This window comes from Amborella trichopoda, chromosome 11 (assembly GCF_054954075.1).
Source record: "Amborella trichopoda isolate Santa Cruz 75 chromosome 11, AtrichopodaSantaCruz75HAP2 v2.0, whole genome shotgun sequence".
NCBI classification, from domain to species: Eukaryota; Viridiplantae; Streptophyta; class Magnoliopsida; order Amborellales; family Amborellaceae; genus Amborella; species Amborella trichopoda.
This window is the reverse complement of record NC_142346.1, coordinates 6,189,262-6,209,023: the sequence shown is the minus strand read 5'-3', so window position 1 is coordinate 6,209,023 and position 19,762 is coordinate 6,189,262. Positions and strand designations below refer to the sequence as shown.

Below are 19,762 nucleotides of genomic sequence, written 5' to 3'. Positions count from 1 at the left end.
CTTCAGGCATTTGAGTTTGAAATACTCCATTGTTATCGTGAAACAAATACTAAAGCTAATTCTTTAGCCAAGGGAGGTGCTTTTCGATCCTCATTGGTGATTACCAATTTCTTGTCATGTACATTTATGTGTTTTGATCCCCTTGTAACTTCACTGGTTTATAGTTAATAAAATTCATGTGCTAATGTTCAAAGATATATATATATATATATATATCCCCGAGATTCTCCGGCTATAAATAACCATACGGGACATGTCAAATGCTCAGATCTGTCTCCCAAATCTTAACAGGCCTGTCTTAGCATTTGATTTTCTTCAGTTATGTTGTCATGTTCATTCCTAATGATTATTGAAGTTTCAAACATCAAATTCTTTTAAGTGTGTGGTCTTACTAGATAGATGCAGCTCTTTTCTTTAATGAAGTTTCCAAGTGCAGATTCTTCATCATGGAATTTCACCTGATAATATGATTCAATTGAATGAAAAAATTAATAACCTGAATGTTCAAGTTCATTTATTAAGCCCCATGAGCTGCAGGTTACTCAAAATATGGACTACTCAAAATAAATGTTGGTTAAATGATTCCCTACAAAGCTGTTGTATATAATACGTATCATATTATTGGTTCTCTGCAGTCATTTGTGCATACATTCATATGCTTGAATTTCGCAATTTTGATTATAGTTTAAAATGTCTCTTGTTATGTGTTTTACTGATACAGGAAGTAATCGACACATCGGGAGGGTAAGAACCAAACTGCTACTTAGAAAATTGATGGGTTTGGTTCCTTGTATTATTGCCTCTCGCATAATTTTATACTTTGATGGATAATCCTTGCATTTTCACTCGCTCGTTCCTCGTATCAGCTGTGGCGCAAGCTTTACTATTGAGATTGTTTCTGAACAATTCGAAGGGAAGAGGTTGCTCGAGAGGCATCGTATGGTAAATGCTGCATTGGCAGAGGAGATGAAAGAGATACATGCTCTTTCCATCAAGAAAGCTCTCACTCCTCTCCAATGGCAGCAACAGCAAGAGCCAGCAGAGAAAACGTCACAGTGAGATTCTAAAACTATTTTCTTACCTACCAGTGGGACAAATGTGTAATGTAATATGTATGACCCTGTTTTTCCTCATGAATGAGGGAAAATAATGAAGATTGCTTGAATATCTATTTAGTAACGGGAAAGCTTGATTCTCTTAGAAAAAAAAAGAATCTTTCAAAATTTCAAAGGAAAATTGTTCGATAGGGCTATAGACCTATCAAAATAAGTAAAGCCTCACTTTAAAACTCAATAAAAATTGCAATTTTGGTGTTGAGAAGCCTTCAAAATGATCATCTCAGCCTTGAACATTATGGTTGTAAAAGAAAAAAAGATTTTAAGCCCTAAAAATAATGGATATTGAAACAATTATATAGGCTGTCTATTTCATCTTAAAATAAAGTGTTCATTGATCCAAAAAATATGTACTGTATATTAAGCTTCCAATTTCATATTTGGTATTGGAATTGATTTTAGAGTTATCATGGAGATTTTTGATGCCCAAAGTGCTTTTCGGATGAGGACTTGAGGTGAGGCTTTACTTTGTTTTTATAAAGCCTAGGCCTTATAGAAACTTCATCCAATTTTTAGAATAAGTGCATGAGCTTTGAAACACATTGGCGCACCGGATGGGCACTCGGCTTGACATGTAATGACCTTATTTTGGAATTGATATCCTTTGATATTTCGAAAATAAGGGCTAATCTCTAAGCAAACCCAGTTTTTACCCAATTTTGTTCATGGGATCCTTCACGTGTGATGAATGAAAGACCACAATTACAACTACTTAAAAATTAAGGGGTACAAAACATTGTGGTTCTTTTTTATCCCCCTTGTTGACTTGATCGATAGATAGTTTAGTGCAGGCTCGATCAATAAATCCATAGCTGATATGTTACTTTAATATGTGCTTATTCTAGGATGTTCTAGAGTTTACTTTTTGGGATTGTATACAATGGGACTAGTGAGCTTTTTCTTGCACAAAGGTCGTAAACACCCCCAAGGTTTCAAATGTAACATTAGATGGCTTTCATTTCTCTACGTTGGCACGTGTAGGAATGAGGCCTCATGATGCCTCACCTATTTTCATGGTAGGAATCTCATGGGTATTTGTTTTTAATTCTTATTAATTGTTAAAAACTTTTTTAAATGTGATATATAAAATAAATAAATTATTTTCTCAAAATTTTCTATTGTTCATGTGAGATGAGGATAAACATCTTTAAAATCTGGCAGGTTGTTTTTTAAAGACCTGTTAAAAAAAATGAAATGTTGGGCCCCTTTGTTTTTTCTATAAATAAGGGAGTTTAAAGAGCAGAATGCACATAGAAAAAAAGTCATACTGCTCTATATTTTCAAAAAGCTTCTATCTAAAGAAAAGGGCTATTGAATTTAAATTTAGGCTTTGTGATCACCAGCCTGATGGCACACAGCCTATCAGATTTGGGCTTGGCGCTTATCTTCGCTCCTAACAATTTTGCTTGGGTATCATAGCCAAACTGGGTTTTCCCTTTTCCTTCCCTTGGTGATCGTGAGCGAAGTGGGTTTTCCCTTTTCCTTCTCTAGGTGATCGTGAGCGAAGCCCGGTTTCCTCGTTGTTTTTGGGATGGTTCCCTTCGCTGGTTCATGACTGTTAACCTTGCTATAAATTGGTTTCTTTAAGCCCTAATTTTACTCTTAGGGCTAGATCAGAATTTGTTACAAAATTTAAAAAAGATAATAAATGAGAACAATGATCCAATGCAACGGTTGTATTATAGTATAATGCAACGACATTTCTAAACAACCATATGTGTGGTATTTGTATGACTCCAAATTTTGCATATACACTCTCTTCATCTCAATAATCAATCCCCCAAAAAAAAAGTTTAATTTGAACCCTAGATGTGATCAAAACTAGTCTCATCCAAAAACGAATCTAGACCATTCATTTTGTGAATTTTAAGATCTTAGATTTTATAAACTCAAAATCATTTTTTTCTTTTTTAACATTATTCATGTAATGATAATAAATCCATCCAAAAAATTGAAAATGAAAAAATCATTCTAAAGTCTAGAGCTAAGCATCTCACCAAAACGAATGGAAAACGTTAATTGGGCGGCTAAAAACATACTTTTTAGGTTGGGTTTTCAATTTTTTCTTTTTTTTGTGATTGTTCATTAGAATGAAAAGATTGTATATTTCAAAATTTGGATCAAACAAATGGCCATAAGATGGTTTTTTGAATATTGTTGCATCACATAACTATACAATGGTTGCATGAAATCATTGTTTAATAAATAATAATACTTCCTTCTTCTTTCTTCCTCTCTCAAGAATCACTGGGGCTCACTAGGGAGCAGCCTTTTAAAAGTTTTTTTTTGTTTTTTCCTTGGGTTACATAAGAAACATGGTGTGGTTTGTATAAGGTTGCAACTTTAAACAATCAAATTAAGGCGCATCTTCAATTTTTAATACAAATATAATTTTGGTGTAAAAAATTCTTAGGATGGCTTAAGAATCTATTTTCATCTCTAATTATAAAATTTTAAGCTCCAAAAATTGTTCAAATCAAGTAGATATATAAACATTTGAAAATCTTAAAATAGATGGTCCAAATATTGTGTTACAAGATACACTATTTTGAAGAATCGGTCGGACTCGGTGAAGAATCGGCGGAATCGGTGTTTTCACGAAACACTCGGTAAATTTACTACTCTGAATCAATCAAATCCCATTTTTTTACCGGATACGAGACGGTCATGCTATTCCTGATCGCTCGATTCCGAATCGAGTCACCGATTTTTAAATTATTGAAGAAAACTAAAACTTTACGTTCTCTATCATTACCAAATATCTATTATATATCAAGCGAGAGGGATACCCTCGCTATTCTTGCACCATGTGTTCTTTTTTGTTTTCAAAATTGCCCTTTCTTTCTAAGTAAAGCATTTATTCCTCTCTTTCTCTTTATGCCTCTTTCCTAAAGTATCTCTCCCTCCTAAAATGTCTTACCCGCACTCTCCCTCTTATTTATATCATCATCTTAAAATTCTCTTTTCTTTTTATGATTTTCTCAAATTCTCTCCCTCTACTGATTTCTCATTCTATATTTCATTGTAGGTAAAACATATTTTTGGTTGCATAGGAAACCATCAATTTTATCGCGACCTACCCATCCAAAGGTAATGCAACTTATATTGCATATTTTTTTTTATTATTCTTAATATTAAATCTCTTTACACACCCAATAACTTTTTCTGTTATTATTGTTGTTGTTCTTGATTGGTTTGCATGTTACAGTGGACAATGCATTTTCTTCTTTATGTGATTGTGTGATACGAATTGTGGTTATATTACCAAATCGTGCAAAGGACTTTAGACTTTGAGAATGATGATGGCCTTCTCTTAGAGAGAGAGAGAGCATGTGATTTAAAGTTCCAATTGCCTAAGATTTGAATTTAAGAAATCGGTGTGTTACTGTGTTTTGGATAAGCTTTTTCTATTGTATTTCTATAATAATTGTAAAAAGTAGGAATTGGTAAGATTAATTTATTTTTATTAGAATGATATCATTATAATTAGATTCTATAATTGCAATTACAAATTATATTATTTTAAAATTTTTAATTTATTATTATTTTATGCATAGTCTCTCACTTATTTATCTAAATATAATATATATATTATATTTACAATTATTATTTTGTAATAAATAAAGAGTAATGATCTATGAGATCCTCCCACACCCATATGTATAGAAACCCAAAGGATCACCATTAAATTTGGTACAGATCTCTAGAAAATTTATCACATGGGTGTGGGACTTGACTTTTCTAGAGATCTGTACTAAATTTAATGATAATCCTTTGGGGTCCTACACACATGGGTGTGGGAGGGTCTCATAGGATCATTACTCATAAATAAATTGTAAAATAATGTAATGTAATTATAATTATAATAAATGAATGATTAAATTTAAGTAGAATAATTTATTCTTATTAGAATATTATAGTTATAATTTTTCCTTGATACCCTCAAGTCTAAATACAACTTTTATAATTATTATTTCTATAATAATTATAAAAATTAGATATTGGTAAAAAATAAAATTTTTTTTTTCAAATCTTATAAATATATTATAAGTATAACTAATTTTTGTCCCCAAAAAGTAATTCAAAAGATTAAAAAAAAAACAATAAACATTGCTACATGAAAGGTTCTATAATAATTGTAAAAAATAGGTATTAGTAAGAATAATTTAATTTTATTAGAATATTATAGTTATAATTAGATTCTATAATTATAATTATAAATAATATTATTTAAAAAAAGTATTATTTTTTCATGCATACTCTCTCTCCTCTTTATCTTCATGATTGGATAATAAATATGATATATATATTACAGTTATATTTATTATTTTCTAATAAATAAATTATAAAATAACGTAATGTAATTATAGTTATAGTAAAATAAATTAAATTTATATGAGAATAACTTATTCTTATTAGAATATTACATTTATAATTTTTCCTTGATTGCCTAAAGTCTAACTATTTTCTATACACATATATTTCTATAATAATTATAAAAATTAGACATTGATAAATTTATAATTATATTATAATTATAACTAATTTATGTCCCTAAAAATTAATTGAAAAAATTAAAAAAGAAAATACAAAACCTTGCTACATGAAAGGAAGAAAATTAGATAATATTAACCTTATAATATTTATTGAAAATATTTTTCAATGATAAATATGTTTCAGTGATTAATATTAAATATCACATCCAATACACGTGCATATTACTAATAAATAATAATATGAAGGGTTCTTTTTTCTCTCCCAAGGCACTCGGCCTTTTTCTTTTTTGTTTGCCCGCTATCCACAATTGCAAACGTGAGCTGCATAATTCCGACGCCCTGCGCAATATCTAAACAACTCAATATCGCATTTCATAATTTTTCCTTTTGAGGGACGGTTAAGTCTTTATTGATGATAATTTTTGTTTTCCTCTAAATTAATTTGGTTAGTTTTTAGAGAAAATATATATATATCCCCAATTTTTAAGTTTTATATATCAATAGATCCAAAGTTTCAAAACATATCTTGGGTCAAAAAAATTCTAAGTCTTGTATCTTCTAAACCTTTAAGCTAATTTTATCCCCTTTAAACCTATTTTTTGCCCCAAACAAATATAATAAAGACATATCATTTTAAACACTATTATTTCTCTCTTTTTATGTGATTTTCCCCCTAAATCTCTCTCTTCATGACTTTTTCCAAGCCCTTTATCTCTCTCCCTATTTTTCCACTATCTCTCTCTCCGTAGTTTATTTTTCTTTATATATTTGTTTGATTTCTGTGGATTTTTTCTATTGATTGATTGGATATTATTCGCATGGATGATTAACTGTATGTAGATTGTGCCTGTTTTTGGCAAAATGAGAGAGAGGGTTTCGGGAAATACGGGGTAGAGAGAGAGCAAGAGACCTAGAGAGAGAAAATGGGGGAAAATACACAGAGAGAAAAGGGGTTTGGGAGAATCTCAAGGAAGAAAGAGAAATAGAAAAATTTGGGGGGAATATATCATGTAAAGAGATGAATGGTTTAGAATGAGCATGCCTTTTTTATATTTATTAGGGCTAAAAAAATAGTTAAAAATGAGTACAGTTAGCCAAGGGGTTAGGAGATATATTTTAAATCCTTGGGTCTATTGAGATATGAAAACAAAAAATAAGGGGTACGGGATATGTCCCATGGGAAAAATTTATATAGAGCTGAGGTTCTAAACAATCAAATTAGAGCCTACCTAAAAATTTCACTAAAAGATATTGATTTGATACCCAAATATCCTCAAATTGATCATCTCGACATCAATATGCATGGACATGAGAAAAAAATAGATTTCAAGTTCTGGAAATAGTATATTTTGTAATGCATTTTCTTACCGTCAATTTTCATGATTTTCAAGTTTTCATAGATCTGTGGATCTACACTATTTTTGAAGTTTTAAACCTTATATAAAAATACAAAAATATATTTTAAGGCTATCACATATCTTTCCAATGTTGAAACCACATTTTTGGACACTATTTGAAGATAGGTTCTAATTTGATTGTTTAGAGTTTAGGCTCTATACAAGCTGCACCCATTTTTTTTAGTATACGTTGTTTTTTCTCTAATATGTTAAGCACAAAAATCAGTTGGTTTTCTTGTTCCAGCTGTGTGATAGTTGCATTATAATTAGAATTTCTTTTAGTCTTTATCAGAAAAGAACAATTGTTTCATGCGGGCTGGACCGCATTTCTACAATATTCGGTCCAAAGGTATAAAGTATCCATTTTTAAGATGGATGCAAATAGGTGATCCATCTAAACACAATTGTAACTAACGGTTTAAATGTTTTTTTAATATAATTATTATTTGTAGTTTTCAAAATTTATTTACTTTTTCATATTCATCATCTCCATATTAAAGATTATATATCCTACAGGATAAAATTATATTTAAAAAATATATTTATTGCCAAGTCTGAATTTCTACATGTGCGGGCATGGCCACACGCTAACCATGTCCATCACAACAATCCCTAACTACCTCGTACAAATATTCTGGTGTTGAATATCTATCCTTTAATTTTATTGATGCGCATTCACTTGAGTTTTGTTTAGCTTTTTTTTTTTTTAGGCCCATCAGCCATATTTTTTTTGAACTTCTGACATTCCTGGAGCATGTAACCTCCCTTAACTTGTAAAGAAAATTTTCTGTTTAATACCAAGAATTAGAAACAAAAAAAAAAAGAGGGGAGAAGGGACAAATTTGATTCTATTTATTTATTTATTTTATTTTTATTTTTGGGTTAATTGAGAGCTTGCTTATTTCTTTCAATTTGTTTAAGCATCAATGTTGGCCCAGCATAATGCTTTCGCTGTTTGTGTTCTTTCTACGTATTTCACATAGATTGATAACTAAGTGTAGTTGCTAAGTAATTGCAATTTGTGACTAAATAACTCTGCAGGTATAAGCCATATATTTGTGCAATTATGGTGGCTTCTAGTTAGTTTCTTTTATAACCTTATTTTAGAACTTAGAAACTATTTAGGCTGCTCACACAAACTTAGCAAATGGTTGGCAGCATTGGAATGGTTGAACTTTCAAATATAAAAAGACTAAATGGGACCAACTTTGGCATGTGGAAGAGGATAATAGAATGTGTCATCAATCAAGATAGAATTTTATATGTGCTAAAAGAAGACCTACTAATAGTTAGTGATAAACCAACTTGAAGAAGAAAAGAAAAAGTTAAATTTTTTTTTTAAAAGATGACCTCGTAGCTGAGACATTGATGCTAATGTTTATACAAGATGATCTTATTGGGGCATTTGAAAATTATGACACATCTAAGAAAAAGTTGGAGGCAATAAAGATGAAATATAACACAACATTAGATACTCACGTACAATTACTCTTAGAGCAATACAACTCATTTAAGATGGAGGGTGACAATATGATAGACCATGTAAATAAAATGTTGGTTATGGCTAAGGACCTAATCATCGTTATTAGAAGAATAAAGTTCCTGAGTGCATGAAAGTTTCCATAATTCTAAATAGTGTTCTACCTTCATAAAGGATGGAGATTGTTAACCCTTAAATTTGTTTTATGTGAAATCCATTCCTAAGATGAATTTTAGAGAGATGACACTAAATAGATGAGTCGGGGGACCCATAGAAACTGTATCCTTATAGAGTTCCTGTATTTTTTAAATGATTAGGTTAGGGTACTCATATATATGAGTATTCCTTTGATGTATTCAACTATTTTAGATACTCATATACTATTATTTTGTAATACAAAATTGTTTTAGTAAATGTATTTTTCATGGTTAGGAGGGGGTATGATAAATATTTATATAATAAAATAATGACATTTATTTAGTGGTTAAGAAGCAATTATTACTCTATGTGGCAAAAAAAGGTTACTACATGATAAAGTAATGGTATTGAATGTCCAACAATATTGAGTACATTAAATAAATATTCATATATATGAGTACCGTAACATAATCATTTTTTAGTTAAAAAAAGTATATAAAGAGACCGTCTACTTGACTTGCTCTATAAATTTTACAAAAGATCATTAAATGCATATCAAACGAATACTTTTTATTATATAAATACAACATTGTTTTCAGCCATTACATTCATAATCATCCACAATTGCCCCCAAGCCATGATCAAAAGATGCATGCATTGTTCATAATTTATTTTTAACAGCCACAATGACTAGAATACATTGCATGAATAAATCACAATTAAATGGAACGGATATTGAAATGGAAGACCACCTTTTGCGATGCCATATAACAGCTACTGCTCCTTATTTCCTTGCATATGATAAACTCTGGTTGGGTGCACATAGGCTAGAGATATGGAATGAATCCATAACCTTGCCTTATGAAATGACAAGGGGTTGCCTAATATATTCCATCCATATTTATGACTTGAGGGAAAATGATATACAACTCATATATCTAAATTTCGATTTTGGACCATATCTTCAAATGCCAAAATGTTTTTCATCAGGCACTTTCCAACACAAATACATTACCCTGGTCATCCCTCCCAATTCTTAAGGATTCATCTACATATCTACCTGGAATTAAGAATAACTCATTTGTGGTGGCTTTCATGCCCCCCCTCTCTCTCTCTCTCTCTCTCTCTCTCTCTCTCTCTCTCTCTCTATATATATATATATATATATATATATATATATATATATATATATATATATATATATATATATATATATATATATATATATATATATATATATATATATATATATATATATCATCATATGAGCTTTATCTCAACTTTTTGGAGTCCTCTCTCTCTATGTGTGTGTGATGAGAGAGAGAAGGGGGGAGAGGGGCGTGTTCATCTATAAATAAACCTCTCAAAGTTAAAAATAAAAATGGGGTTGTGGTGATGCTTTTACTAAATAAAAAGTTATCTTTCTGTAAAAAATTATTTTATAAATAATTATTTACCATGATTACATTTTAAAATTTCATAGAAGTACAATGAGTATTTTGATAGTAAATGCCTAAAAAGTAACCCTCTTTTGCAATAAAAACTTTATAAATTAACTAGGAAGAAGTTCACACAAAGTTGCAACCTTATACTATTGAAGTAAGGTGCACTTCAAAAATCCTACACCAAGGAGCTTTCGGCATTGGAGAACCCCCGATTGATCACCTTGACATTGAGATGCTTAGACACGAAGAAGAAAAAGAATTCTAAGCCCAAAAAATTGTGCATCTTTTAACAACTTATCTAAATTATCTATTTTCAAGATTTTCTAGTGTTTATTGATGAACTCGATTTGTATAATTTTAAATTTTATATCTAGACATGAAAATACATTCTCAACTATTATAAATTTCCAGCACCGAAAACGACATCTCTAAACAAATTTTAGAGGCACGCCTTACTTCTACAATATAAGGAGGCAACCTTATACCAACCACACCCAATTAATTGTCTTTGTAAAAATATACAAGGAAAAGTTTGTTATGCACTAGGGCCTACTGCGGATATTTTTTGTGCCGCTATCTGGAAATTCAAAAAAAGATCTACACCGTCCAAATCGTCCAAATGAGAGATAGGCTGCCTAAAAACCAAGATTCTATATTATCCCTTGCCGCGTGGTGGTTTGCAAAAGCCATTTGAAATTGAAAATGATGGCTTTATGCCGAGGGGTGTGTTCCTCCTCAACAACAAAATATAGATATTTTTGGAAAAATTTATCAAAATATATTTAATTTTTTAACAATTTAATGGTTCATCTTTTTTAAACTATTTCAACTCATGTTCATGTGTATTTTTTTTCAAAATTCATGGTCGTGTGTTATTTTGATGGGTATTTTGAAATTAAAAAAATTAAAGGTAAAATATTAAATGGCTGATCTTTTATATATATATATATATATATATATATATATATATATTGATAAATTTCCCATTTGCTTTTGAATCTCACTTGACTATTTTCTTGATTGCACTTTGCACTACAAGCTAGCAAAGAATTTAATGGCTAATTGGGTGGGCTTATACAACAAATTTGTGCTTTATGCCAAAAAAAATAAGAAATTGTATACAATGAGACCATGTACCTTTGATATACTATTCCCAAGAATAATATACAAAAACATTTTAATGCCTAACCTCCCCCTTCTTTCCATTCCAATTGGGGCTTGACCATAACTTTCTCATGTGATTCTTGTGTAATACTGTATTTCAAATCTCAATGTACTAATGATTTGTATATTATATTTTCAATATACTACAATTCTATGAATTGTGATTTTAAATATGAAATTTTTCTCTTTCTAGTGAATAAATCAAAGACAACGTGCTTACGACGAGGATTCCTTTTAATGTAGAAAATAAGTAATAGCCTTGTGCTATCAGATAAAACTTCCTTGTCAATCTTGAATCTTTTAGTTTTAAAAATAAACATTGTTTTTGGAAATGGGGGTGGGGCACAGGTGACGAGGGGACGGATGCCTCGACGTGACGTCTTAACCTTTATTCGTACCATTAACATATCAAGAAAAAATAACAATATCTATTGTTTTATGAACAATAAAATAAGGTTATTATTATTTTGTGTGTGTGTGGTTTTCAATATTTTAATAAAAATAAAACAAAGTGTAAAGGATACGATATGTGGAGCCAACCTTGGGGATTGAAGATGCCTAGTAGCATATCATATATTTTTTGGAACATGTTCAACAACTGTATCATCCCAAACAATCCGTTAACTATTTGTTTTCAAATTAAAGTACTTAATTCTATCTATCTAAACAGTAAAACCTTCATTTCAAAAAATTTACGATCTTTGTTCATTTAATGCATGCCAAGATGCGCACCTGATCAGGAACAATAGATGATGTCTCGTACTTGATATCGACTTTTTGTAGCTAGAGAGATTCATTTAAGAAAGGACACGGTTTCTATTAGTTAATGTAGAAATGAGTCACCTCTTATAAATCTATTTTTGAGATGGATTTTTGGACTTAATTTTTAAGGACATGTAATCTCTAACATGAAATCATAAATATGAAAAAAATAAATAAATTTTGAAAATTAAAATAATAATTTTATTAAGAAAACATTTAGACCACTAGTTTCAATTGTTTTTAGATGGAGCACGTATTTGCATCCATCTTTAAGATGGATGCTTTATACGATAGATGCTTTATACCTCAGGACCGCATTGTAGAAATGAGATCTCCACCGCATGAAACAATTCTCCTTTAGGAACAGCATGATTTCATTCTAACATGGATAAAGAGGGGTGGCAATGGGTGAGCCCTACCTTATCCCAAGCCAGACCCATCTCGGCCTAGCCCTTAGGCCACATTTTGTGGCACGTGCCCTAATTTTTCACGCATGGGACGATTGGGCCGTGCCAGGCCACCCGGCCCATCATGACCCTTAATTTGGCTAGTTAAAAAATGAATTGACAGGGGAGGTAGAGATAGAGGGAGTAGATATGTGCACATGTGGTCTTAAAGAGAGAGAGATGAACCTTTTGAGTTGCAATTTGGAAGGAGTGGATGGTTAGTTGGCCAGTGATGTTGTTCAATCCACCAACATTGAAGTTAATGACATTCACCGCCTTCTTCTGCGTTACCCGTGAAAACAAACACTCTCTTAATCCAAACCGAACCCCAATAAATGGCACTATGTCAAAAGCGGAAACCCGTACACATCCATGCACACTAACTGACTAAACAGACTAGTATGTACCAGGGCTAACAACAGGGCCCGCCCTGTACCTCTTAAGGCGGTTCCTGTCAAAGGAAAACAACCTTGAGGCCCTGTTAAGGTAAAATTAACAAAAAAAAAACAAAAATAAAAAGATAAGGGCCAGGCTTAACGGATCTAAGCCTGGCCCATCTTAGCTTAGCTACCCGGCCCATTGCCACCCCTAGTCTATGCCCATATGGAATCCAAAAACCTCAAGATATGTTTGAAAAGTTTATAGTGCTTGCTTTACATTTATGACAAAAAAGGTTGATACGGCTAGTTCTACTTGGGATATTCACCTCTCTAGAAAATTCGGTTTCTAAAAATAAACATCCCTTTAGAGAGAGAGAGAGAGAGTAAGGGTGGCAATGGACCCGGGGCCGCCGGATAAACCCTACACGAGTGGGATATGGGTCTAGCATTTGGACCTTGCGGGGGTGGGCCGGGTCTGGGTCTAAAATTTGGACCTAAACACTACATGGGTTTGAGTTCGGGTCTAGCTAGACTCGACCCGTACTTGTAAACTGTTAGAGATAAAATACTGTACTTTAAGCCTTATTCATTTGGATGTATTAAAGATCGTATATAATTAGAATCAGTAATCATTTTTAGCTATTAAATGACAAATCGCACGTCTTGAAATCTAATAGTGAGGGGCAAAAAAAAAGAAGAAAAAATTAAGTGTATAGTGAGGGTGACAATGGACCCGAGACCTGATGGGGTAGACCCGAGATCCGAAAGGTATGGGTATGAGTCTAATTTTTTGACCCGAGCCCGGATCCAAAACCTAGACCTGAATCTATTTGGGTTTGGGTCGGGTTTGGGTCCAAATTTTGGACCCGAAAGGTGAGGTCCAGGTCCAAAACCTGGACCCGAATCTATTCGAGTTTGGATCTAGGTCGAATCAGACCCGACCCATACCTGAACCGTTGCCACTCCTAAGATAGAGAGTAGAAAAGATAAATGGAGCAATGGGTTTAAGTTGCAATTAGAGAAAGAGAGAGTACATTTGCAGCATCGATGTTTTCGTAAATATCTCCAAGCGAAATGAGACCTCGAAGACCCAACTTGGTTCTCTTTGCCCCCAATATCGTAAGGCTTCTGTAAATAAGCTTCCAAGAGCCATCCACCTACAAATCCCCATTAATAAACCCAATAAAAGGGTTCAACAAAACTGCAAAACAAAATGGGGATGCGGTTCGTATAGAGCCAAGGCTCTAAACAATCAAAGTAAAACCCACCTTCAAATAGTGTCGAGAAATATGGTTTCAATATTGGAAATTTTTATAATTGCTTTAAAATATATTTTAATCTTTAATCATAAAATTTAAAGTTTTAAAAAAAGTGTAAATCGAGCAAATCTATGAAAACTTGAAAATTTTGAAAATTGATGGTCAAAAAATGTGTGCACTCTTTTCAAATTTTGAAATCTATTTTTTTCTCATGTCCATGCATTTTGATGTCGAGATAATCAATTAGACAATATTTGATTATCCATGCATTTTAATTTGATTATTTAGAGCCTCCGCTTTATATAGATTTTTTTCAAAAAAAAATATAAAGTAAAATAAGAATGTTAATTTTTTTAAAAAAAGCAGGAAAATAAAGATTTAGATAAAATGATGGATAAAGAAAAGAAAAATTCCAAATGAAGAGTTTAAGTTGAATGAGGAGTAGGGTTTTCAGATTCGAGCAGCTCCACCAGCTCTTCTATTTCTGACTTTTTTGCAGACGGTATGCCGAAAATGCCCCTCTTTAGATCTTTATTATCACTCTCATCAATAATTGTAGTTAGATATATGCATGGAATGTATGGCCTTCTACCGATTATTCTTTTTCTTTTGTTTTTTAATACCATTTTTTACTTTTTCCATAAAAAAATCTTACTGTATTTTGTATAGTGGTTTAGTTGATGCACTCTTGCTTTGCTATTACCACAAACAATGGTCCGGAATTTCATTAATAAGACATGACTAGAATTTCTACTCAAATCAATGATTTAAAACTCACCAGTCGGATTCATCGATTCAAATTGAGAATCGACTGGGATCAAATCGATTTTGGGAAGGTCCGGTACCAACCCATTCTACCCCTCAACCCCTTTTTTTTTAAGCTTATCTAATATTTTTTTAAATCCCCCCTAAATCCACCCATAATTGTGACCTCTTTGTAACAAAGATTAACGGTCTAATACAATTTTATTTAAGTGTGATTTATGTATGGACCTTAAAATTTTAGATAAAATACAAAATACTATGCTTATATGCGGAAATTACAAAGGAGGTCCGTCAGCCCATCTTTTTTTTATCTTTTTTAAAATTGCCCGATCAACTCGAATTTTGATTTTTCTTTTTAGTTTTCTTTTTTACCCCAAGCTTTAAAGCATTGCCTTATCAACGAAAAACTAAACAAAATTAAAAAGATAAATCAAAATTCGGGTCTACCGAGGGCAATTTTTTTTTTTTTTTTTTTAAAAAGGGTTCGCATACATAAATCACTATTTATTTAATATAAAACGTTTGTTCTATAACATTTTGTGCTACACTCTCTCCAGCTATCTTATTCAACCAAATGTAGAAAGTTTGTGAGGCAATTGCTCTTCTATCTATAAATAAAAATTATATCTAAAGCAACTTTTATTTATGGTAAGTCAAAATATTATATCTATAAATAAAAATTGCTTTTGAAAGTGGTGTCGAAGGATTAATCTCTCTCTAGAGAAAGAGGTCATCTATCTCTTGTAACAAAAACTTCTCTCTCCACAAGAAAAAATCACATTTTTGTGGTCTATACGAATCCAAAAGTTTATCGGTGGGGATAATCTTTCTCTTTCGCTCTTTGAATCAAAATTTATTTGAAAAAGTTATTCCATAGCAATGAAACGTCACCTTGTAATGCCTGCTTCAATTTTTCCTTGGCCTCATCAACCCCCCCATAATGCCCAAAATCCTGCTTTTCAACTTTTCCTTCATCAATTATAGCAGAGCTTTTCTCTGAAGCTTTAATGGCAGAAAACCCAAATCCTACCGTGTGTTGCAGGCCCCCTGATCCTGAAACGAGCTGCTAAGATTGGTTTGCACCCTCTGCCCCCAATTTTACCCAAAATGACATGACGAGCTCTAATTGGTTGAACTAGAAACTCAGACGCCATTAATAAATAACAGAGAGAGCTCTGAAGAAATCTCAAAATCCCAATAAAATGAAAAAGAAAAACAATGACAGATGAGTTTTGCACGATTGGTTGTGAGCTCCTATCGTTTGCACGTATACGAAATGGGCATTAAATGGACGGCTCAGATGAAAGCGGGAGATGTGAGACCAGAATCCGGCCGTCAGACGTGTATGAGTATGTTGAGATGGTGAGGAGGTGATTTTGAGAGCAAAATGTTGAGGAGAGAAATGAAAGTGGGTTGGCTTACTCTGTGTTGTCTCAAAATTTTTTGAGCTCTTAGAAATGTACATAAAGAGAGAAAGAGAGTTTTTATACCAAATTTTTTTTTTTGAGTGTGGTTCCACCTAACCTGAATACAAAATTTTTGAGAAGGGGGGAGACAGAGATGCTACCCGGTTTTTATGCGATCATGCCCGTGATAGGTTTAGAGAAGATTGGGAGCTCAAGAACAGTCTAGAGAGAGAAACTATCTTGATCAATTTTTATTAACGAAGAATGAAGCCCTAAAAGAGTTTATATACAAATACGTATTTAGTATTGACCATATTATCCCTACACAAATATATAATGATAATAAAAGACAACTGAAAATTATACATTTTATTTTGTATACACATTATTACCTCTCTTCAAGCTGATGCGGACATGAGGAAAGCATTAGCTTGTTCACTAGAAAATCATGGCGGCTCCAAGTCACAGATTTGGTGAAAATATCAGTCGTTTGTACAGTAGAAAAAACATAAAGGAGAGATAATGTACCATTAAGATAGCGATCATGAACATAATGACAATCTACGTTAATATGCTTTGTTCACTCATAAAAACTGGATTAGATGCAATCTTAATTACACTTTGGTTATCTGCATATAAATGTATGGGATTTGAAATAGATATACCAAACTCATTGAGAAGAGCACGAACCCAAACAATCTCGCTTGCAACAGAGGGCATAGTACGATACTTAGCTTCAGTGCTTGACTTGGAAACAGTGCCATGTTTTTTGTTCTTCTATGATAATAATGATGACCCAAAAAACACACAATACCTTGTAGTAGAATGACAATTGTCTAGATCACCTGCTCAATATGCATCTGCATATGCACTGAGATCTAAAGAGGATGTGGAGTCAAAGAATAATCCATGAATGAAAATACCTCGAACCTAGTCTAAAATTCGATGAACTATTGATAGATGTGGTCGTCAAGGATCTGAAACAAATTGGCTCACAACATGGACAACATATGCAATATCTGAGCGAGTCATAGTAAGATAGATGAGGGAGCCGACGAGCTCCATAGGTGTATCAACAACCTTCGCATCATTCAAGCGGGCACTGGAAATAAGATCAAGTTCATATTTTTGTTGATGGATGTAAATACCACGTTTAGAGCGAGAGATCTCAAGGCCAAGAAAATAAGATTCTTTCCCAAGATTCTTTATTTGAACTTCTTCTTGTAATCGTAGCTTCACATCCTTGATGGAAGTGAAATCATTGTCACAGATAAAAATATCATCAACATATAATAAAAGAATGCAAATTTCATGCTTTGTGGTACAAATAAACATAGAGTGATCATGTTTACTTTGAGTGAAGCCAGTTGCAAGAATGACAACCCGAAAATGCTCAAACCATACACGGGGAGCTTGTTTGAGACCGTAAATTGCTTTATGAAATCGACAAACCAATGACTTATCTTGATAAACAAACCCAGGTAATTGACGCATGTAAACTTTTCTTGAAGTTTGTTATTAAAGAATGCATTTTTGCCATCCATCTGTCATATGAGCCACTCACGAATAGATGCGAGTGCAATAAAAGTACGAATAATTGTTATCTTAGCAACTGGAGCAAAAGTTTCTTCATAATCGATGCCATGCTCCTGGGCATAACCCTGAGCAACTAATCGAGCCTTGTACCAATCAAGAGTGCCATTAGCTCGTAACTTGACTTTATAAACCCATTTACTACCAATGACATGCTTTTCTGGGGGCAATGGAACCAAATCCCAATTGTGATTTGCCTTTCAGATCTCCTTGCTGAAGAAACTCGCTTAAGCTCTCTTGGGGTTTGCAAATCCACATCACAAGATGTTGCTGATGTGGCCTTAGCCACGTCTAATTTCCCTAACAAAGATACTAATTGTGTCCAAGTACAATATTACATATGCAAACAAAGAGACCACATGGCAGATCGATGCAAGAAACACATTTTTTGCAATTATTGTAAGAAGTTCGGGCATGTAATAAATGATTGTCGAAAACGCCCTAAGGCATGTGGGAAGCCTCCTGTAATCATCTAATGGTGGAGTGGGAGTACGATGAAGGATTGATGCTCTCATGCTTTCAAACTTCGATCGCAACCCCATAAGAAAGTAAAATAAACGAGACCGATTTCGTGCTTTAGTAACAGCTTCAGTGGGTGACTCTGTCTCCATCGAATCCATCTCATTCCATACACCTGAAAAAGTATTACCTGAAAAAGTATTAAAATAATCTTGAATTGATGAGTTCCCTTGTTGTGTCTTCATGCTCTCCTATTCAATGATATACAGAAGGGCAGTATTAGCTTGAGAATAAATCTTCTGTAAATAATCCCACATTGCTTTGGCACTAGATTGATACATGAGGTTGCGCCCAATTTTGTACTCAACTGAGTTCATAATCCATGTCACAATCGAACTATCTATGACAAACCGATCACTACGTTCATTTTCATCCTTAGGCTGGGGAACAGAGCCATCAATATCGCCCCATAACTTCCATCCCATGAGAAAACATCTCATTTGGAAAGACCGCAAGCAGCAATTATTCCCATCAAGACGTACAGAAATAGTAGCACTCTCAGTATTATTCATTGATTTCATGATAATAAAAGGTATGACTTACACTAAGTAGACGGGGATGCAAGAGTATAGAAGAACTCAAAAACAAAGCTACTAGAGCACCAAAACAACTCCAACTCGATGGCGTAAATATCGGCCAAGATTTTGTTTTGGAATAAGTTTCTCCGAGCTTTGAATAGTGGATCGAAAGCAATATTTTTAGTGAGCCGACAACTCTCCAAAAGTAGACGATGTATATCGAAAGAGAAATTTGAGGCCAAAAAGTGAGAGAACAATCTCGCACTCTCTCTCTATGAGACCATCAAGTATGAACAATGAACAATTAATATTTGCTGCGAAAGGAACATATCACAGATGGTGAAGCGTTGTAGAGAGAGAGAGAGAGAGAGAGAGAGAGAGCTTGCACGAGTTTAAAACCTTTGGGAGATGAGATTGACTTTATGCAAAGGGTTTTATGCAATGAAGTCATTGGCTTTCACTCATATTTTCGTTGCTGCGAAAGGTTTTATGCACCTACTATGCAACAAAGGGTTTCGAAGTGTTGAGAACATGAAAGAATTGCAAATATGCGGATGCACCGAAATAGTTGCAAATTTGCAACGAAAAATTTGCATATGAAAAATTTGAGAGATCAATGATTGCTCCAATCATGGATGATTAGGCAAAGTAAATGGAAATTGAAACGGATTACTGACCTTCACAAGAAAAACAATCTGTGAGCAGCAACAGAGAAGAGATGATCGAATCTTTGGCGCTCTGATACCATGTTAGATTTAGAGAAGATGCAGAGCTCAAGAATAGCCTAGAGAGAGAAATTATCTTGATCAATTATCATTAATAAAGAATGAAACGCTAAAGGGGTTTATATACAAATACATATTTAGTGTAGATCATATT

At 32.9% G+C, this 19,762-nt stretch overlaps 2 protein-coding genes across 2 annotated transcripts in view; one reads left to right on the top strand and one right to left on the bottom strand.

The window, feature by feature from the left end:
* LOC105421428 (BolA-like family protein) overlaps window positions 1-1,330 on the top strand; it is a 31,720-nt gene extending 30,390 nt beyond the window's left edge. The window contains exons 2-3 of the mRNA XM_011628818.3: window positions 722-744; window positions 867-1,330. Of these exons, the coding sequence (XP_011627120.2) occupies window positions 722-744; window positions 867-1,059 (216 nt within the window). The 3' untranslated portion in view covers window positions 1,060-1,330. The remainder of the gene's footprint in view (window positions 1-721; window positions 745-866) is intronic.
* Window positions 1,331-9,177: 7,847 nt separating this feature from the next.
* LOC105421436 (Plastid-lipid associated protein PAP / fibrillin family protein) lies at window positions 9,178-16,973 on the bottom strand. Its single transcript, XM_088852464.1, has 7 exons — window positions 16,819-16,973; window positions 15,739-15,748; window positions 13,858-13,980; window positions 12,630-12,725; window positions 11,968-12,018; window positions 11,760-11,833; window positions 9,178-9,682 (listed from the first exon to the last, which is right to left on the bottom strand). The coding sequence occupies exons 1-7, from the start codon at window positions 16,971-16,973 to the stop codon at window positions 9,613-9,615; spliced, it is 579 nt and encodes a 192-aa protein (XP_088708590.1). The 3' UTR covers window positions 9,178-9,612.
* Between the last annotated feature and the right edge of the window lie 2,789 nt (window positions 16,974-19,762).